Below are 21,878 nucleotides of genomic sequence, written 5' to 3' on the forward strand. Positions count from 1 at the left end.
TGTTATTCTAGTACGAACTCTATGATACATCGAACGGAAAGAATAGCTTCGTGTTATTTTACTATGGACTCTTGAATAGATCGATCAGAAAGGATAACTTTGAGGTGGTTTCGTACCCTACAATAATCTCTTCGTTTGTTCTCCGCTATTAGTGACTTTGGAGTGACTCTTTGTTGCATGTTGAGGGATAGTTATATGATCCAATTATGTTATTATTGTTGAGAGAACTTGCACTAGTGAAAGTATGAACCCTAGGCCTTGTTTGCTAGCATTGCAATACCGTTTACGTCACTTTTATCGCTTATTACCTTGCTGTTTTTACAAATTCAGATTACAAATACCTATATCTACCATCCATATTGCACTTGTATCACCATCTCTTCGCCGAACTAGTGCACCTATACAATTTACCATTGTATTGGGTGTGTTGGGGACACAAGAGACTCTTTGTTATTTGGTTGCAGGGTTGTTTGAGAGAGACCATCTTCATCCTACGCCTCCCACGGATTGATAAACCTTAGGTCATTCACTTGAGGGAAATTTGCTACTGTCCTACAAACCTCTGCACTTGGAGGCCCAACAACGTCTACAAGAAGAAGGTTGCGTAGTAGACATCACTCCCCCCCCCCCTCACTGGACCCGGATCCGGCTCTCCCTTAAGAAATACCACGACGTGATCCGAACATGGGGTCGGGATAGGCTCAACTGCAGCGACCGCAAACAAATTACGCTAGTCATTTGTGGCCACCGCTCGATCAAGTCTCACCTTGACATTTGCCGACCTACCCCGTCTGTTATCATATGTGAAAGGAAGGCCGGTGAACCCAAGATCCACTAGCTCACACACCTCCAACATGTCCCGAAATGCTACCATCTACACTTCCGCCCGAGGCGTGATCGAGAAGTGTTCAAAGTCCCACATAGCTTCATTAAAATCACCAATTACCAGCCATGGCAAATTATTGACAGCTTTCGGGCTCCGTAACTTAGTCCACATTAAGTGCCTATTCTCCACCCGTGGCTCCCCGTACACAAAAGTGGCTCTCCATTTCGTTGCTCCTTCTCGGACTTTGATAACTGTATCAATGAATCCGTCATCTTTGTCCAAAATTTCTACCACACATTCTTCCCTCCAGTATAGCGCCAAACCACCACTAAGACCATTGCTGTCCACTCCACAAAAACCCTTCAGATCCAGTTTGGCCCGGATCCTTTTCATCTTCTCCTCCTTTTGTCTAGTTTCACACAGAAAAACAAGCATGGGGGAACGCGACTTACACAACGTCGCTAACTCACTAACTGTCCGGGTGTTCCCCCCTCCCCGGCAGTTCCAACTTAGGCAATTCATTGGGCCCGGCGGCCCTCCTCCCCGGAGGCCGCTTGCGTAGAAGTGTCCATATCAACTCCCTCCCTCTCATCCACCTCTCCATCTCCCTGCCTTCTCCTCTTCACAATAGGGTCTTTGCCAGGTGTGGCATTAGGATCTGACTGGACCCCTTCACCCGCAGTCTCTCCATACTCTAGTCGAAGGACCGCATCAGCCACCTTGCCGGCCAAGTTGGGCACATCCTGGCCACGCACATTGACCGAACCATCATCCCCAACAAGTCTTTTCCTAGTTGTACGTTCCTCAGCAGCCCTCATCATCTTATATTGCATGATATCCATCCCCACCGACAGCTCCACTCCTCCCTCTCTCTGAATATCAACATCAACCCTCTCTTGTGCAGCATATGCTCTACCTCCTCTAGCTCCTCCACCTCTACCTCCCCTTCTTCCTCCTCGACCCCCATCAGCAGGGCCAGCACTCCCTCTCCCTCCATCGCCCCTTCCTCCTCTACCTCCTCGTGTACCCGAGCCCACCGGCTCGCTGACCCAATGCAACCAATCCCCCATTCACATAACGCACTATCATGCACTCCATCGCCACACTCCTCCACAACATGTCCCATACGACCACAAAAGTAGCAGAAATCAGGTAGTTTTTCATAGTACACCGAATACCTCTTCCTCTCCTTCAAGGTAATATGAACAAACCTTACTAACGGCAGAGTTACATTAACAAACACCCGAACTCTCAAGAAGTTTGACGGATTGATCTTTCCTTCATTCACAGTCACTGTAAACGGAGGTTTTCCTACCTTCTTTGCCACCTTCTCAGCCAACTCCTTCTTCCTCGTTAATCCGTCTGGCAAACCTTTTATCCTAGCCCATAATGGATACATGTTCAGATCATATTCTTTCACGTCCGAGAAGCCATCATATTCTACCAACACCACCGGATCCCTCCTGAACTGCCATGGTCCCCCTTCCATCACACGCTTCCAATCTCCTAAACAATGGCACTGAGCCAAGAACAAGTTGGGGCCCTTTATGTTGAAAGTCACCCCCTGTGCACAAGCCCACGCGTTCCTCATGGAGTTCAACAGAGAGGCATGACTAAACGGCCGTAGGGTGTGAACCCTAAACAGCGCCATCCAGCGTACGTCCTTGATCAACTCTTCAAACTCCCCGGACAAATCCAGATCTTCCTCCTCCTCTCCTTGCAGCTTAAGATTCTCAAACACGTCCTCCAGATCATGGTTTGGACCATTCTGGTCCCAATCAGCCTCATCTTCTTCCTTCTGATCAACCATAGCCTCCCCCCGATCTTCCTCCCGTCATCATCACCCTCTACCATCGCGCTTCCCGGGACCAGCCCGGTTCCCGCAGATGGATCTTCAACCCTAGGCTCCCTTACTTCCGGGTTCTCCGCCCCACCGCGCACCCCCTGACTGCTTGTGTCGTCCATGCAATCGCCGGAGACCAATTCTGCCTCCCCTGATACGGACTCCGCCCAAGAACCAGCTCTCGATCGAAGCAATTTACATGGAATTTGGTGTACTTCGGCGGCGCCGCCGAAGGAAGGGTTGGACCCTAGGAAACCCTAGGGGAAAAAGTTTTTGGTATTACAACGTAGTATCATATGCATGATACTAGTATATGATACTCACGATTACGACCAACCTTAGTGTCATAGATGAATTTGTTTAATGCCATGCATGAAACATAGTAGCATAACATTTATTATGATACGATATCATAATATGATACTTAATCATCTCTTTCTTCGTTTAATTCTATGCCACCTCATCAAAATTACCTAGTTTGCATACATGATACTGGCTATGATACTCTTGTTATGACCAGCCTAGCGCATGTAGAAAATGAGAAGATCATGTGTTAAATGTTATTGGTCCTTTGTGTGATGAGAGAGAAGTATTTTTTTCTATTTTACGTGTATTGGAATGTTATTGGTCCTTTGTGTTAAATTTTAAATGCCAAACCCATGCTTATTCGTGGACGGATAGAGTAAGACGTTTTTTGATATTATATCACATTTTGAGACAGAGGGAGTATATATGGTTGGGAAAGCATAGTTGTGTTTGACCGGTCAAAGTCAAACAGCCCAAGCGAAAGTGAATGGATAAAGCCATGCCAGGTCCCTGATCCAGGCCATAGTCAAAACGCGAGACATCCCAACGTTCCGCCAAGACGTGCAGCAGCAGCATCCACGATCCCTGATCCACGTCCACGCGATAGTCAAAACACAGGGAGGGAGGAGGGGCCAGGATCACGAGCCGACTGAATCTTGGTCGTGCACCGTCCGCGCCCCGCAGATCCGCAGGGACAGCCGCGAACGCCGACGTGCATGCACGGCGCCCGCCGCGCACATCGCCGTGCCGGCCGCGGCGGACCGACGCTCGCGCGCGCGCGCGCGTGCGTGCGCGTGACGGGCACGACTCGACGAGGACCAGCGCTCGATGGATGTCTGCTCTCCTTTGCTCCGCTTTCCTCCTCGAGATCTGAGGGCACATGGCCCCGCCTCGCCCTCCGATTCTCATCCTCATCGGCCTCCCGTCCGTGCCACCCTGTGGGAGAACAAAAGCTCCTCCCTCCGATCTCTTCCCCATGTGCGCCATGAGCAGATCTCTTTTGTTTAATCGGCGCCCGGGGATGAACGCAGCTGCCGGTGTCGGCCGGTGGTTTCCCCCGATCGAGGTTTGGTTGGGCGGCATGCAAGTGTTAACCCTGTAACAAAATGACCTAGTAGCTGCTCTCTTCTTCAAATTTACTCCTAGCTAGTAGAGTACTAGCAGTACTGTATTATATTTTTGAGTGGCTACAAACTGAGTAGCAGTACTATACTACCAATATATGCATGCAACAAACCACCCACTGCATCAATCAACCACTCGGTTCTGTCATGTCCAGATTCGTTGGCCGCCTCACGTTGATTGAACTACGGAGCTCTCGCCCTTACTTAAAGTGGATCATCATTCAGGTTCTCCGGCTGACCAATCTCCCACGTTAAGCCACTCCAGCTTTCCATTCTCCACGTAATCAGACCTCTCCCAAGAATCATTCATTCATTCAGAAACACAAATTAGTCCGACATATCCGATCCCCAATCATATGCAACGGACATACAAATACAGCTCATGCTGCTCGCGATCTGCTGCCAGGGATCCCCCACACCCCGTATAGGCGTCCATCATCCTGTCTCCTTCTCCACCCCACTCGATCGTGTGCCGTCCGCGTCCAAGCAGCTGCGACTGCCCGCTCTATCATCGTCTCATCATGGAGCCGATGAGTTAAGACTGCGCAGCTAACTGGGATCGGAGTCGACTTGGCCAAGCTTCCATCCTCTTCCTCTTTGATGGGTACGTTCGTGTTATCGTGTATACACATTTTTTCTTCAACCAGTTTTTGGTGCCTTTTGCATCCATGCTTTTCTTGTTGTTCTTGTCATGGTTTGTTCTTGCAATTTTTTCAAATAAGATTAGGAGGGACCATGGAATAGATGGTCTTTTTCCACCATTAAATGATGTGAATGAAGGCAACATCGATCTCCCTCTGCCTCGCTTCTTATTCCTTCCAGTAAAGCTGCGTCCGTCCTCCTTTTCCCTGTTCGATCAGATTGATTGATGTGACATTGTTCATCCGTCCAAGTACTGCTTCTTGATTCCATGTATAAAAGGATCACATTACTGTTGACTTCTTGACATAGCCTAACACCATTACTCTTCTTGTCAAGAAGAAGCCGGCCGGAGCCTGAAGGGAAGGCGGCAATGCTGAGGCGGCGCGACGCGGGTGAAGCTGTTGCTGCTGTCGAGGAGGTGACGACGAGGCCCAAGATCCGCAAGCGGTGCGCGCTCTCGTCGTCGTCGGGCGCGTCGGGGACACTGAGGAGGCTGAGGCTCAGGCGAGGCGTCGTGTCGCTCCACCGGAGGGGATCAGGCTCAGGCGTCGCTTCGCCGTTGCCGACCAGCTGGAAGATGTCCGAGTCGTCCTGGAGCCGGGCGTGCCGCGCCGACGGGATGCACTCGTCGGTGTCCGCCCGGAAGCTCGTCAGCGCTCTCTGGCAAATGAACGAGGGCGGCTTGCTCGAGGAGGAGGAGGAGGCCCGGATCGCCAGGGACGCGGCTGCGCGCCGGAGCTCGGCGGCGGCCCACCGGCGCTGCGCGTCGTCCGTGGAGGTGAGTGTTGCCACCGCCGGCCGGTGGGTTCTTCCGCTGCACGTATCATTAACCGTGTTGCTTCGGCAGTTTGATGATGATGTTGTTCCCGTATGTGGTGTAGATCTCCAAGAGGTCAAGAACGAGGAGCAAGGTGGTTTCGGATGCTGATCATGGGCGCCATTGGCTTTCAGATAAGCTGAGCAATGCCGGCACAATCGGGGTAATTAATCAACTCTTGATTTACTCATCTGCACAACTATTTGTGACATTGTTGATCTGCTTTTTTCGAAAGATAGGAAATAATACGCTTACATTTTCCACACCACTCATACGGATCTGCTCATCTATCTTAATTAGTAATGTCTATGATCCTTTTGGTACCTCACACATATAGTATTGTACCACAGTACTACTACTAGTGGTATAGGGTACAGCCCGACACTAAACATGGCTTGCACTTCCAAGGATTCTCCTTCATTGTGATAGCCACATGCACCTTTGCCCACCCCCTAACTAGGCTTTCTAACCAACTAGTATAATTTACAGAACCTGGTTTGTCTATATATCCAGCTGCTGCTAATCTCATCATGTGATGTCTAGCTAGATTGTTAATTATCATTGTTTGATTAGGCGAGGCCTTGTGATTGAGCACCTCGTTAAAATTAGGAGTATGGCATGGCAGGTTCGGCGTCTACAGTTTATGCTAGTTTAGACGTATGCGGCGTCGGTAGGTTGACGGCGGCGTAAAGTAATCGGGTTTCAGTTGGAACTTGACCGTCTCGTTAGCAGGATGGCATGGCAGATTCGGCGGTCGTCCGAGTTAGTTGACACTTGTGTTTTCAATTGGTGTGCTGTGCGGCAGTCGCTCAAGAGGGCCATGACAGCCTCAGATACGACTGTGTGCCTGTCTGTCAAGACAAGAGCACCTCATCATGCCCATATGTCCTTTGTCTTCCTTCTGCACCTAATCAATCGCCCCTACTAGTCCTTAATTCAGTGAACTTGCATGTTTGATCGGACGGACTAAAATGCGTGCAGCATGGCAAACATGACTGCATTTTTGGGACCGGCTATTCATCTATCACCTGGAAAAAAAATTCGTCAATCGAATTTTGGTCTGTTAGATCTCCATCCAACGGCCACAATAGCGTGACCACTGTTCATGTTCTTCCTCCCGTGCTGCCCTTCAGCCCATTCGGCCACTCCCACGATTGTCCTCCGCTCAACTTCCCCTCACAGTCGTGCTGCCACATCCCTCTAAGCCCCCCCCCCCCCCCCCCCCCGACCTCCGGTTTTGGCGACGACAGCCCCGCACCCACCCGTCAACCTGCTCCTTCGCCTAGGACGCCACATCTCGCGGACGACACAGCGAGCTGCGTCGTCCCCATCTTCAGCGAGGTCCTGGCTCCGCCTTTGGCTTCGTCTAAATCGACTGACGCTTGATTTTTTTTCAGTTTAGCTATACATCAGTGAAAATCCGATTTAGGTCAGTCGATTTTCCCTAGAAGAAAGGATGCGCCTGAGGGAAAGAAGAAGGAGCTGCAGCAGGGGCTCGCCGGAGAGGCTACCCCATTATCTATCTTATGGTTTCGGGCGAGGGCGGTAGTGGGGTGGTGGTGCACTTCGCTGGAGAAAAACCCAAACGCGGGCGGGCCTAGAGGGATGGCCGGGGGCGGCGGAAGACCGGCGGCGGGGGGTGGTTCCGGGGAGGACGGGGCGGCGAAGCGGCGCGGGAGCGCCGCCGGCCGCGGGTGGTGGTGGCCCGCGGTTCGGCCGGTGGAACGCTGGGAGGAGGAGGTAGAAGAATTGCAGGAGGAAGAAGGACTGCGGGCCGTTAGATCTCCATCCGACGTCTAGAATGAATCGACTGACCCAATTTCAGAAAACAGTGGACCGACGTATAGCCTAACCAGATTTTTTTTCAGGCACCTAACATTACCAAAACCAGTACATTTTTATATGGAGCTGATACGTCCACACTAAACAAATACCCGGCCTCTGCATCGGATGAGCAGCATGAGCACGACTGACAATACTAATTGAACAAACAGGTTTCTGATAATTCTGTAGTTTACCATCTTCTTATATTAGTTTGTTCTTGATCTTGATCAGGTGCACCCATGCGCTCAAGACTCGAGCTCCACGTGTTCAGCGGACAGAATGGCACACCTGCAGGACATGTACAACAGCCTGACAGCGTGCAAGGAGCTCGTCAGAGTCCTCGGCAATATCTGGGGGCCGGGAGACCTGAGCCCGTCCACGGCGTCGCTCCTCTCCGCTCTGCGCTCGGAGCTCGACCTGGCGCGCGCCCACGCGCGGCAGCTCGCCAGAGAGCGGAGCCACCGAGGCGGCGAGACGGTGGAGCTCATGAAGAAGCGGCTGGAGGCGGAGGCGCGCGCGTGGAAGAGCAAGCAGCGGGAGAAGGTGGCGGCCACGGTGCGGGTCGTGTGCGACGAGCTCGACGGCGAGCGGCGGTCGAGGCGGAGGGCGGAGAGGGTCAGCGCCAAGCTCGGGAGCGCGCTGGCCGAGGCCGAGAGGGAGCTCGAGCGGGAGCGGAGGTCGAGAGAGCGGCTCGAGAAGGTGTGCGACGAGCTCGTGCGGGGCGGCGGGGTGGAGGAGGAGGCGAGGCGGGAGGCCGAGGAGGCGCAGGCGGAGGTCGACCGCGAGCGGGAGATGCTGCGGCTCGCCGACGAGCTCCGCGAGGAGCGGGTCCAGATGAAGCTGCTGGAGGCGCGGCTCCAGTTCGAGGAGAAGAACGCCGTCGTCGAGCAGCTGCGCGGCGAGCTGGAGGCCTTCCTGGAGACCAAGAAGCAGGGCCTCGTGGAGCTGGAATCACCTGCCGCCGCTGGTGAAGAGCGCCAAGCTACTCACGACGACGATGATCGCCATGGATTCTTCGAAGCTGAAGGTGCCAATGGAATCGCTCGTGTTGACGTCAGCAAGAGGACAGACGCAGATGACGACGGAGGAGGATCCGATGATGGTTCAGACGGCAGCGACATGCACTCCATCGAGCTGAACATGGACGGCAGAAGCAAGGACGGCGGCTGGAGCTACAGCACTGGCACCGCTTCCAAGGAGATGATGACAGCGACGGCCAAGAAGGCGGCGTCTGCGGACAGCAGGGGAACGGAGTACGCGGATCCGTGGGCCGGTGACCAGCGATCGCTGGAGGAATCGGAAGGAGGTCGGCGGTGGGACGACGACGAAGGGCGCAGCGACGTCGACGAGGAGGACTCGGAGAGGTACCAGGCCATCAAGAACCTCAGGGAGCAGATGCTCGCCGGCCATGGGCTGGGTTCCATTTTCCTGCCGGGAGCATACGAAGGAAATTATACGGCCTGAGAGAAAACGAAGATGAGATTGGTTTGGCATGGAGCGATGAGTTGGATCGGTTGGCGCTCTCTTCTCCCTTGAAACTGTGTGCATAGCTTGTGGGTTCAGTCTTCCCGGACGACCATTCTTTTCTTTTTTGAAAGGTGGACGACCATTCTTTTCTTTTATGAAAGGTGGACGACCATTCTTTTCTTTTTTGAAAGGTGGAGGACCATTCTTTCATAGGAACGTCATTCTGTTTTTGTACATAAAACTTTTTTTTTCAAACAAGATGTTCCTGCAAAGCCATATCAACCTTTCTTCCAATAAAAATAATAAATTAATAAAATGTAAAAATGAGCAAAACTGGAGCTGGGAAGCGATGAAAGTTGTGGGGTGAGGACCAAGAGTAGCAGGTTACCCTCGAGAATGGCATTACGTTTTCACTGATCAGATGTGCGCAATATGTCCATAAAACATTTCATAACTATAATATCACGAAGCATCATCCAGGTACAAAAACATAACTTGACCACATCCAGGGGGCCATACAACATATAACGAGACTGAAAAGTTCAACAAGTACGAGCAGAAAGCTAAGCGTTTGGAAATAGTAGGGGAAAATAAGCATTTGGAGCTAGGAGCGAAAAGCTAGGAATTTAAGCTGGCTGGCATTTGAAATAGGAAGCTGGTGTTGAATGTGCGAGCCGCACTCTAGTTTGATGGGCTTCCTGGACCACTAGAGGATTCATTTGGAGCAGCAGTCGGTCCAGTAGCACCTGGAGTTTCACTGGCCACATCCTGTTTCATCTCCTCCTTTTCATCAGCTGCAAGCCTTCCACTAGCCACATCCTGTTTGATCTCCTCCTTTTCATCAGCTGCAAACCTTTCACTGGCCACATCCGGTTTGATCTCCTCTTTTTCATCAGTTAGAAAACTTCCAATGACCACCTGCGCATCAGCGCAACAAAATGCAAAGCATTAAGAGGAAGCACAAGGTTCTCACTTGCAATAGATGTGAGTTTTCGTAAAACCATGCCATTTCCCTAACAAGTACACATAAAAAGAAGCAAATAGTGACTTTACATAGGGATATGAATATGTGTACAATGTATATCGTATGGCAGCACACATTTGTTTCATATAGTTTTCCAGACTTAAGAAGCACACATAGCCTTTAACTACTTCAACAAACAGAGGAAGGTAGAGTGGAAGCTAAATGACGTATATGGAATAAAGATCTTAGTTGGTCTTTTAGAAGCATGTTGATCCAAGTGAAAGATGGTAACCTGAACAGGTGAAGCTGCAATCAGAGGTCCTGCTAACCCACCGCCGAAGAGACAACCATCATGACCAACAAGCGAAATACTGAATCCACCTTTTAGAGTGCTCAGTCCATTACTTTTTGACAGCAGATACACGCCAGACAAACAGACAATGTCAAAATAGCCCTGCATATTGAATGCAAAGAATTAGATATTATTTAGTATTGGATTGGAAGCATCTCTAGAGGCCAAACAACGACATTTCATTTTGGAAGACCAGAACCACAAAATGTTATGTTTTCCCTGCGATATGCTGATAAAGGAAACAATTAGACAATTTCTCTAACTACTTCACATTTCATTTTGCTTTACCATTCTCTTAATTTGGTTGGAGCTGAAATATAATTTGTAAAGCATACCAGCAAAAAGGGATTTCCAGTGTACAGATTCCAAGCTAAAACAATAAAGCAACAAACCTCATAAATAACAGTTCCACGGGAAGAAGCTGGTTGCTTCAGTGTCACATTGCGCACGGCGCCCTCGGCAGACAGGATAAAAACTGCCCACCCATTCCCACAATAGGACATGACTTTGGCTGCTACATCCTGAAACCATGGATTCCTTATTAGAATTTTAGAGTGATACATGCATAAGCAGTGGCAGAATAGATAACCTATGGAAGAGACAGGAAAGATAGTAAAAAACAGGAAATGTGGGGGACACCACCAAGCTCTCTTCAAACTAACGTATGATGGATATAGATATAACCGGTTAAAAAAATGTGCTAGAAGAATCAAGAAAGAAAACTTGGCCATTGAATTGGGAATACATTAAATAAATAGAACAACCAAACAAATGACACCAGTATTAAAGAATACACTCATACCACAAGTAACAAAAATGATTGTCTGGATATCTATGAGAATTTAATAAATGGCCTAACTTCATAATTGCATTCATGTTCATCATACTGAAGCTCCAACTTATTACTGAACGGCCTCGTATCAAATCTGCATTTATATTCAGGACATACTAATGCCTCATGCACATGTGGAGTCAATGAAACAACTTTTGAATATGTTGAAATACATAAACATGTGGAAATACAATTATTTCTTGGAGAAGCAGACAACACATACACATAATCATACTAAGCAGGAGCTTCTATATGGCCAGAAAAAAGAAGCAGTGTACATTGGAAGTTTTAACAAACATATGAAGTGCAAGTGAAAATATATATGTACAGCTCACATAACGTTAAGTAGGGGAAAATTTGCTCAATATTTTTAATAATTAACACTAAAAATATCCACAAAATAAATCATATTTTTCTAAAAGGAACCACCACTTCAATTAGATACCCTGATATCCAGTAGTATCCAGATCCTATGATAAAATATTAATAGATCACTGCAATGTCTCTAGGAGCATCATAAGAGTAGGAAAATTACCTCTCCACCTTGGATTGTGATGACCTGAGGAGCGAATCCAGTCGCACCTGGCTCTGCGGAAAAAATAGATCCATTTCAAATTAGAAACCATTGGGAAATATATTGTAATGGTGGCAAACTGATTATAGCACTGATGTGCATGAGCCTATAAACAGTACATGACTGAACAAACATCCTAGAAATATAATTCCAAAGCATCAGGAATACTTCTGCGAGGAATCCCAACACGCCATGAATGATTGTAACGAAATAAACCACCAATTGTCTTTTTTTTTTCTTGCATCCCTAAAAGGTGTGAGTTAGGCCAGGTGAGATGAGCAGGACCGCTGCCTCTGGTCAACTTGAGGTGGTCCTTACTATATAAAATTATCAGGGCTAGAATACCATCTAACAATCATATCCATCTATGCACTTTTGCTCTTTTCGCTACTCTACCTGCGTTGACTAACAGAGGCAAGCAAGAATGCTATATACCTGCTACTGCCAACTCCCGCTGCTTCTTGCTGGTTGTGGAGCTCGGCGGCCATACCCTCTTCTTCTTGGCCCGTTGTTTTGAATTCTCAGAGGGTGGTGGCGGTAATGGCGACGGCAGTGCTGGTGGCGCCTGGGGCCTCACGACACCTAAGCCCCACAATCCCAACGTGAAGCCCGGGGGTAGAGCAGGTGTCGGGGAAGCGACAACACCAATAGGATATGGTGCCGGGAAGATAGCTGGCGGCTTAGTACCATCTGGGGCGTACTTCCGTGGGCGGCCACGCTTCTGCTTGGGTGGCTCAGAGCTCGCGCTCATGGCAGGCACATGCACAACACCGTTGCCGGCCGCGGGAAACGATGAGCGCGGTGCAGAATAGGAAGCACTACCTTCATGGGCGTCGTCTAGGTAGGCGCCAATGATGGGTTGTGGCTGAGGATGAAGCGGGCTCTTGGGCATGTCCTCGCCATACACCGCCTCACCCGCCGCCTCCGACATGTCCCCTCCTTCCATTTCACCTCTCGACACAACAACAACAACTAGAAAACTCTCCCCTTCAATTTTTTCTCGACTACTCGGTACCGAAAATATGAACAAACCCAGAGCTTTTATAGGGAAAGGGCGGGTCAAAATTTCAGAGAGGACCCCCAAAATACATGGAATTCACATGAGCTATTTACAATTGTCCTTTGACCATTTTGTGGTGGTGACTATCCTACAATGAAGGGGCTGACTGCATTTTTAGTAAAATGATATTTACTTCGGGATCAAACATTATCGTGGATATTTTGTTTTATGGGCAAATCATTAAATGAAAACCCAAAGATGGCAAAAAATAAATGAAAATCCAAATATGTCAAACAATAAATGATAATCCAAAGATGGATGGCATAGTACTACCTCCGTTCCTAAATATACGTTTTTTTAGAAATTCCACTACGGACTACATACGAAGTAAAATGAGTGAATCAACACTCTAAAACATGTCTATATACATCCGTATGTAGTTCGTAGTGGAATCTCTAACAACACTTATATTTAGGAACGGAGGGAGTAATAAATCCAAATCCAAAGATGGCAAATCATTAAACGAAAACCCAAAGATGGCAAAAAATAAATGAAAATCCAAATATGGATTTTCATTGATTGCTATGCAATTTTTTGATTTTTGATTAATTACTATGCCATCTTTAGATTTTTTTTATTAATAGCTATGCCATCTTTGGACTTTGATTGATTGTTATGCCATCTTTGGACTTTCATGGGCCCTGCTGGAGTCCACCAATGGTTATCTTTTCAAGTTGGCCATGTTTGGATTTACATTGTGTGAGGGATAGGTTAGAGGGGTGTGGTTACCATGCACTCGAGCCAATGTTATACATTAGATGGTTTAGGTTTTACCTGGTCAAATTTTTCATAGTAATCGTGCATCCTCATGACAAGGCGTGGATAAAAATGCATCGAAAACTGCTAGACTGTGAGAAGTCATTGGAATTTGTGCAAGAAAGAACCCACAGAATAGAAAATTAATATTAGGCGCTAAGTGGATCTTGCACACACCAAAACCAGTGGTTACTGCCAACCTTAGTCACCATCAAGGTGTTCATTTGAAGAGAAGCGAAACCTCCATCAATGCAAGAACTAAGTGCCATCATCGAAGAGGACTTGAGAGTCGAATAATAGGCTCATCGCAAGCATTGAGGCACATTAGCCGTGGAACAACCCCGTGTTAACCTGGGTCTGGATCCACCACATGCATCCCGCCGACAATATTATAGAAGAACGCTATATCAGCTAACTTTGTGTTGAAGTATATATGTAGATTGCCTAGCCCTTTCCATTAGTTCAGACTTTTGTTTGCGTTGGCCAGTGCATGAAGCTTAAAATGGTATCAGAGCCTAAGGTATTGAGTTCAAGTCCTGGCCTTCGCAATTATCCAAAATTTGTTGTTGCCCCCCTCTGCATCCACGTATATGCCTTTTGAGCCATACCACTGAGTCTATTCACTTGTTACTTCCCGCGTCACACGTGAGAGGGGTTGTTGAATTACAGGGGGTGCGAACCCTTGTGCCAGAGGAGGGGGGTGGCTTCTATAGAGTGCGCCAGGCCCCTCCAACCCTCGGTTACACAGGGTTCAATGTGAGTTAAGACAGGGGCGTTACTGGTAACGCCAGCTATTAATGATCTTTATGACTACGGAGTGAACGCCTGACCGTTGCCATCCTGGGGTGGCTTTAGATCTTCTGAACTCCAAGTGGTTCTTCATACCGTCAAGTGACGCTACTGTGGTCGAGCGGAACTGGGGTATCCGAGTGGAATCTTCTGTCGAGTGGATTGCACTTCAAGGTGATTTCAGTCGGTGCCTTCTGCTGGACTTTGAATGTCTTTGACTCTAGGGCAGTGTCCTTAGGTAGGGCGTCTAGGTCAGGCCTAAGACCCTATCCTAGGTACATGTCATCGTCATTAGCCCCCGAATGGATTGAGGTTCGAGTGAAGAAGGGTTGAAGTTGGTTCCGACTCGATTCCATGCTTCGAAGGTATGTCAACAAGGTCTGGAAAGCACACTGGTATTTTGACCCTGCATCAGTCGCCTTCTTCGAGTGAATTATGTCGTAAATCTTCGAGTGAATCAGAGTACGAAATCTTTGACGCGATTGAATGCTCTGCGGTTCCCGGATCTCACGGGATTCGAAATTTTGGAGAAGCGCGCGGGACGGGGCGTGGCGTAGTAAACGAGATGAGTAGACAGGGACTCCTCGATCTTTGCGCCGCCTTTTTCACCACGTATTAGGCCAGTGCCTGTTGTGGGATGCGATAAGATTGCTCGGGCCCACGGGTCAACCACTCGAAAACAGCCCCATAAAGAGCGCAGAGGCCGATGCGAGGCACTATGCATTCCATTCGATCCCCTTCCTCTCTGCTTCTCCACCTCGCTTCTCTCTGCTCTCAACGCTTCCGCCCGGCCTGCTCGGACTCCGCCGCCATGGTGAAGGAAAGGACTGCGGCCCTAGAGCGCGCAAAGAAGGCGACGGCGGCGGCGAAGGGCAAGAAGACGGCGAGGGGTCGTCGTCACGGTCCGGTCTGCCGCCGGGTTGGATCCAGGGGGACTGGATCCGCTCCACCGTCGTGAAGGGGGACTTGGAGAATCTTGCCCAGGACGGCCTGATTGCTCATGGGTCCTGGAGGCTGCCGGGGAACAAATCCGAGCCCCAGCCGCGCGAGGGTGAGTGCGTCCTCCTCACCACCCACGTCGATCGAGGTTTCTCCCTACCTCCACATCCCTTCCGGGGTTTCCTGAATTTCTTCGGTGCTCAGATCCATCACTTTCCTCCCAACACAATCTCGTACCTCGCTGCATTTGTTTCCATGTGCGAGAACTTCCTTGGTTACCAGTTGCACTGGGGTTTGTTCAAACACATTTTCACTTGTCGATCCCAGTCGGTAAAGAAAGCCAACCCAAACGATGAAATGACGCACGTGATCCAGATGTGTGGGGGTTTAGGAATCCAGATGAGGGGTAGAAGTACTTTTCCTCCTATGACTTTTCCCGAGTCAGTTAGGGGATGGCAGTCGACTTGGTTCTACTGCAAAGATATTCCGACTCCTAGTTAGTCGACCGGTCTTCCTCCTTTCTCTCTGGAGAGACTCCGCACCCCTCGTTCACTAATTGTAGCGAACGAGGAGAAGGGGGAGGTGCGAATGTTAGTCGACGCGGTCGTTGCATTGGTTCAGGGCGGAGTGACGGGTATGGATCTGTTGGAAGTATTCCTCAGTCGACGCATCCAGCCCTTGCAGGCCCGAGACCACCCTATGTGGATGTACTCGGGTCCTGAAGACACCGCTCGAACCAACCCGAAGGAGGTTGACGAGGATACGGTGGCCCAGTGGCCCAGGAGCATTACTGGCAACAAGGATAACCCAGGAGGATTCTGCCATTCGACGCCAACAACGAGCAGAAGCGGTCAGGCTCAATTTACCGAGTGTTTTTTTCCTTTCGATCTGCGATTGTTCTTGGATCTAACTGATACTTGTAACTTGTGTCTTGCAGATTTTCACCAAGATGTACTCGATGCCGAACGAAGAGCAGTACCAGGAAGGAGTTGAGAGTGATGGTGAGAGCGGTGATTATCAGTATGCGTACGACAGCGAGGAGGACAGTGAGGACTCTGGTAGCAGCAAGGAAGTCGACTCGCCGCTCCGCTCTGAGCGGCGCTCCAAGCAGTCACAGGATCCCGCGGGAGGACGCGGCAAAGCGGTCTCACCGAGTGAGAAAATGCCGAAGCGCACTCGGACCTCGACTCCGGATCCATCGGAGAAGGCCGCGAAACAGCCCAAAGTTGTCCCACCGAAACCCCGGAAGGCCCTGCCCAGGATCAAGGTGGTTGTTCCTGTTGCTTCAGCGTAAGTGTTTCGTTTCTTTTCTTTGTCTTCTGTGTTATTGTGGACTCGTTCGCTTGCTTGACCGAGTGAACTCTGGAGCTTTCAGTGCTGCTACTTCTGCAACATCCATGGACATCGACGAGGAGCATGGTGATGCGGAAACCGCGGATGCGGCCACCTCTCGGGCAGGTATGGTTCCGTAGCCTCGTCCATGCTCTGTCAATTGATTTTCTGGTCGACTGAAATTTCACTGTCGAGTGTTTGCAGTACCAACGAATGTTATCCAGCTTCCGGATGATGATGATGATGAAGTGCTTCAGAGGAATACAGGGAGGAAGAGTAGGACTTCGAGCAGGAGGGTGCCCACAAGCAAAGTGTCTCGCTCGGCGTCTGAGCCTGTAGTTCAGCAACTTGGTGATCCAGTTCGGACTACTGTCTCTTTTGCTGATCCTTTGTCGACTGACCAGCCCACGGCGTCGACTGCTCAGGCTTCTGGCTCGACTGTCCCGACTGCTCCGCCTCAGGCTCCAACTCCACCAGCTCCGTCCTCAGCTCCATTTGTTCTGCATCACGTCCCCGAGGACCAAACAGGGGCCGCCAAGGAAGCTATGATCCAGGCGGGTCTGATGATGGATCGACTAAAGGTGGTGTACGACACCAGCAAGGCCGCCTATGATGCTAGCTCTGCCCTCCAAGCCAATGTCCGAGTAAGTGGGACTGTAAGTTGATTTCCGATTGGTTTTGCTTCGGTTCGACTCTTGTTCTGTTAGGATATGCTATCTGACAACTGTTGCTTTATTATTCGTAAGATGTCGATCTGTTGCTTGCATCTGTACACCCACTGGGTGTTTCTTGTAGTCGTGTAGCTCTTTCACTCGAATTTAGACAGGTCGTGTCGAGTGAGTTTTTGGTCCAGTGGGGGCACGCTGAGTGCACCCACTGGGTGTAGTCCCCGAGACCGTTGTTGACTGCTGGCAGTCGACGGTGGTCTTAGAACAAATGTGTTTTCTTACTCCTTTTACTCGGGCTGGGCAGACCATGCCAAGTGAGAAATCAAACCAGTGGGAGCAGGATAAGTGCACCCACTGGGTGTAGTCCCTGAGACTGTTGTTGAATGTTTGATTCGCCAGCGGTCTTAGAACTCTTTTTGTTATGGCCATTTGATCTTGCACACTTTCCACTCGGAAGTAACTGATCTCCGTTTCTGTCGATTGACTTGTCTTTTTGTTGATTGCAGAAAGCTTGTGAACTTGGGACCAAGTACGCCGATTTGGAGAAGAAGCAGATCCAACTCAATCTCGACCTGGAGTTAGCCAAGGAGAACCTGAAGAAAGCCCGGGATGAAGCAGATGTCATGGGAGGTAACAATTTGCCGACTGCTCGCCTTGTCATCCTTTGAACCGAGTGATTCCACTCGAACAGATGTGCGTAATGAAAACCGTCAACTCCAAGCTCGTTTGAAGAATGTTATTTCTTTAGACAAAATGAAGCAGGCTTTGGAGCAGAAGGACCTTGATCTAGCCACGGCACAAAAGACGGTGCGTGAGAAAAATGAACTTGCTGGCAGGAAGCTGGCTTCAGTCGGAAAGTTAGAAGAGGAAAACGCCAAGCTGAAGACTGCTGTTGACGAGGCAAAGAAAGAAGTTGTGCAGCTGAAGGAGGAGAAGGTGGCCTTGGCTAACAAAGTGGATGTTCTCACTCGGAAGAGGGATGAACTAGAAGCTTATCTGGGCGGTCTTGCCAAGAAGATGTTCCTCATGCTTGAAGGTATTTTCTTTCGTCCGACTGGATTCAAAATTTCTCCATAATGTTGTTGTTGACTCACTATTTTTCACTCCAAGCAGAATTCTGTCAAAACTTCGAAGAAGAAACCGGGCGGATCGAGACTGGACTGGACCCTATCAACTCCCCTGTCAAGGATGAAGCTGCCATGAACGTGCTGCGACTGGAATCTCGCCTTGCCAGTGTCTTGGACTACCTCCCCCGACTGAAAGTGGCACTGTCGCGGATCAACAAGGAGCTGTGGCCAGAAGATGTGTTTCAGAATGATCTCGAGTCACTGATGACTCGACTTAATGACATCCCTAACCGTGTGCAGGCATGGAAGAAGTCATCTGCTCGCTGCGGTACTGACGTGGCTTTATCTCTCGTTCGTGTTCATTGCAAGGATGCCAAGGAGGAAAAGTTGAAAGCTCTTCAGGTGGCAACCACCAAGAAGCTTCAATTTCAGTCTTTCATGGAGACCTTCATCGACGCAGTCACTCGCATCGCAAACGGCATTGACTTGGACACTTTTGTCGAGCCAGCAAGTCCTCCCGCCGAGTGAAAAACTTGATAACCTGATTTTATTTGCCTCAGAATGCCGAGTGATTTTGTAATCGTTAAAACTCCTTCGGGCCTGGCGCCCGAGTACTCCTATTTGCGGTTCTGAACCTTACTGGATTTATCTGTACTTGGTTGTTTCATTCGAATGTCGTTGCTTTGTCTTCAATGTTCTTGGTTTTTGACTTAGGCGAATCTGTGATCGTGGCTAAGCCTCCGAGTGAGAGGATTGCTCTTCACTCGGAGTAGACGTTGTACTTGTGACGCAGCTCAGAGTGCATCCAGACGTTGTACTTGTGACGCAGCTCAGAGTGCATCCAGACGTTGTACTTGTGATGCAGCTCAAGGTGCACCTTGTTCATCCCGAGTGAGAGGATTGCTCTTTATTAGAAAAACGTTTTAAACTTAGGCGAGTACGGGGTCGCAGTTAAGTCTCCGAGTGAGAGGGTTGCTCTTCACTCGGAGAATGTTTAAACTTATGCGAGTACGGGGTCGCAGCTAAGCCCCCGAGTGAGAGGATTACTCCTCACTCGAAAAATGTTTTAACTTAGGCGAATCAGGTTCGCAGCTAAGCCCCCGAGTGAGAGGATTGCTCTTCACTCGGAGAATGTTTTAACTTAGGCGAGTGCGGGGTCGCAACTAAGCCTCCGAGTGAGAGGATTGCTCTTCACTCGGAGAATGTTTTAAACTTAGGCGAGTACGGGGTCGCAACTAAGCCCCCGAGTGAGAGGATTGCTCTTCACTCGGAGAATGTTTTAAACTTAGGCGAGTACGGGGTCGCAGCTAAGCCCCCGAGTGAGAGGATTGCTCTTCACTCGAAGAATGTTTTAAACTTAGGCGAATCAGGTTCGCAGCTAAGCCCCCGAGTGAGAGGATTGCTCTTTACTCGGAGAATGTTTTAAACTTAGGCGAGTACGGGGTCGCAGCTAAGCCCCCGAGTGAGAGGATTGCTCTTCACTCGGAGAATGTTTTAACTTAGGCGAATCAGGTTCGCAGCTAAGCCCCCGAGTGAGAGGATTGCTCTTCACTCGGAGAATGTTTTAACTTAGGCAAATCAGGTTCGCAGCTAAGCCCCCGAGTGAGAGGATTGCTCTTCACTCGGAGAATGTTTTAAACTTAGGCGAATCAGGTTCGCAGCTAAGCCCCCGAGTGAGAGGATTGCTCTTCACTCGCAGTGTTTTTGAAACTTAGGCGACTCAGGTTCACAACTAAGCCCCTAAGTGAGAGGATTGCCCTTCACTCGGAGAATTTTTTAAACTTAGGCGAGGCCGGGATCGCAGCTAAGCCCCCGAGTGAGAGGATTGCTCTTCACTCGGAGAATGTTTTAAACTTAGGTGAATCAGGTTCGCAGCTAAGTCCCCGAGTGAGAGGATGGCTCTTCACTCGGAGTGTTTTTGGAACTTAGGCGAATCAGGTTCGCAGCTAAGCCCCCGAGTGAGAGGATTGCTCTTCACTCGGAGTGTTTTTGAAACTTAGGCGAATCAGGTCCGCAGCTAAGCCCCCGAGTGAGAGGATTGCTCTTCACTCGAAGAATGTTTTAAACTTAGGCGAATCAGGTTCGCAGCTAAGCCCCCGAGTGAGAGGATTGCTCTTCACTCGGAGTGTTCTTGAAACTTAGGCAAATCCGGTTCGCAACTAAGCCCCCGAGTGAGAGGATTGCTCTTCACTCGGAGAATGTTTTAAACTTAGGCGAGTACAGGATCACAGCTAAGCCCCCGAGTGAGAGGATTACTCTTCACTCGGAGAATGTTTTAAACTTAGGCGAATCAGGTTCGCAGCTAAGCCCCTGAGTGAGAGGATTGCTCTTCACTCAGAATGTTTTTGAAACTTAGGCGAATCAGGTTCGCAGCTAAGCCACCCACTGGGGGATTTATACATATGCTTATGCAAGAACAATCGTTATAAGACTGCAGGAATCATGCCTTTGATAAACAATCGGAAAACTACTTTTATTACACCTCGTCAATTCGAGTGTCTCAGGTATAAAAACGGCGGAGCAGATCTGCGTTCCAAGAGCGCAGCTCGTCTTCTTTCTTGGCCACATTGTAAAGGTGGTACGCTCTGTTGTGGAGCACTTTGGTGATGATGAAGGGACTTTCCCAAGCTGGAGCAAGTTTATGGGGCCGTTTCTGGTGCACACGAAGCACAAGATCCCCTTCCTGAAATGCTCGGCCTCTGAAATTTCGGGTGTGGAATCGACGCAAGTCTTGCTGATAGATGGTCGACCGGATCAGAGCCATCTCTCGTTCTTCCTCCAGGAGATCGACGGCGTCCTGTCGTGCTTGTTCTGCCTCGGCTTCAAAGAAGAGTTCCACCCGAGGAGCATTGTGCAGTAGATCGCTCGGAAGCACAGCTTCGTCCCCGTACACCATGAAAAAAGGAGTTCGATCAATCGACCGATTAGGAGTCGTCCTTAATCCCCATAGAACAGATGGCAACTCAGTCACCCAAGCTCCAGCTGCATGCTTGAGGTGGCGCATCAATCGGGATTTCAGTCCTTGCAAAATCAAACCATTTGCCCTTTCCGCTTGTCCATTCAACTGCGGGTGGGCAACAGATGCGTAGTCGACCCGAGTCCCTTGGGAAGCACAGAATGGTCTGAACTCGTCAGAGTCAAAGTTCGAGCCATTATCCGTTATGATGTTGTGTGGAACTCCATATCGGAATATCAACTCTCTGATAAAACTGATGGCCGTGCTTGCGTCAAGATTCTTGATAGGTTTGGCTTCAATCCATTTGGTGAACTTGTCGACTGCCACGAGCAGATGAGTGAAGTCGCTTCTGCCGGTCCTTAACGGGTCCAATCATGTCCAGACCCCACACAACAGATGGCCAGACGAGTGGGATGGTCTTCAAAGCTAATGCAGGTTTGTGAGACATGTTCGAGTAAAACTGGCAACCTTCGCACTTATCAACTATCTCTTTTGCCATCTCATTGGCTCATGGCCAGTAAAATCCCGCTCGGTATGCTTTGGCCACGATGGTCCGAGAAGACGCGTGGTGACCACAGGTCCCCAAGTGGATCTCATTTAAGATCAGTCGACCTTCTTCTGGTGATATGCATCGCCGAGCTACTCCGGTAACACTCTCTCTGAAAAGCTGTCCACCTATCACCGTGAAGGCTTTGGATCTGCGGACAATCTGACGGGCCTCATCCTCATCCTCTGGGAGC

At 49.4% G+C, this 21,878-nt stretch overlaps 2 protein-coding genes across 3 annotated transcripts; one reads left to right on the forward strand and one right to left on the reverse strand.

The window, feature by feature from the left end:
• The first annotated feature begins 3,536 nt into the window (after positions 1-3,536).
• LOC109755040 (uncharacterized) lies at positions 3,537-9,156 on the forward strand. 2 transcript variants are annotated; one of them, XM_020313922.4, is made up of 4 exons: positions 3,537-4,703; positions 5,081-5,519; positions 5,623-5,721; positions 7,614-9,156. In XM_020313922.4, exons 2-4 carry the CDS (start codon positions 5,112-5,114, stop codon positions 8,844-8,846), a joined length of 1,740 nt encoding a protein of 579 aa, XP_020169511.1. In that variant the 5' UTR covers positions 3,537-4,703; positions 5,081-5,111; the 3' UTR covers positions 8,847-9,156. The 2 variants fall into 2 exon arrangements, with proteins under 2 accessions (XP_020169511.1, XP_040251976.1); XM_040396042.3 differs by lacking the exon at positions 3,537-4,703 and adding an exon at positions 4,708-4,991.
• Positions 9,157-9,284: 128 nt separating this feature from the next.
• Positions 9,285-12,667, reverse strand: LOC109755038 (AT-hook motif nuclear-localized protein 2). Its single transcript, XM_020313919.4, has 5 exons — positions 12,007-12,667; positions 11,533-11,585; positions 10,558-10,686; positions 10,106-10,267; positions 9,285-9,767 (listed from the first exon to the last, which is right to left on the reverse strand). Exons 1-5 carry the CDS (start codon positions 12,515-12,517, stop codon positions 9,531-9,533), a joined length of 1,092 nt encoding a protein of 363 aa, XP_020169508.1. The 5' UTR covers positions 12,518-12,667; the 3' UTR covers positions 9,285-9,530.
• Positions 12,668-21,878: the final 9,211 nt, after the last annotated feature.

Source organism: Aegilops tauschii, chromosome 7 (genome assembly GCF_002575655.3).
Source record: "Aegilops tauschii subsp. strangulata cultivar AL8/78 chromosome 7, Aet v6.0, whole genome shotgun sequence".
Classification (NCBI taxonomy): domain Eukaryota; kingdom Viridiplantae; phylum Streptophyta; class Magnoliopsida; order Poales; family Poaceae; genus Aegilops; species Aegilops tauschii.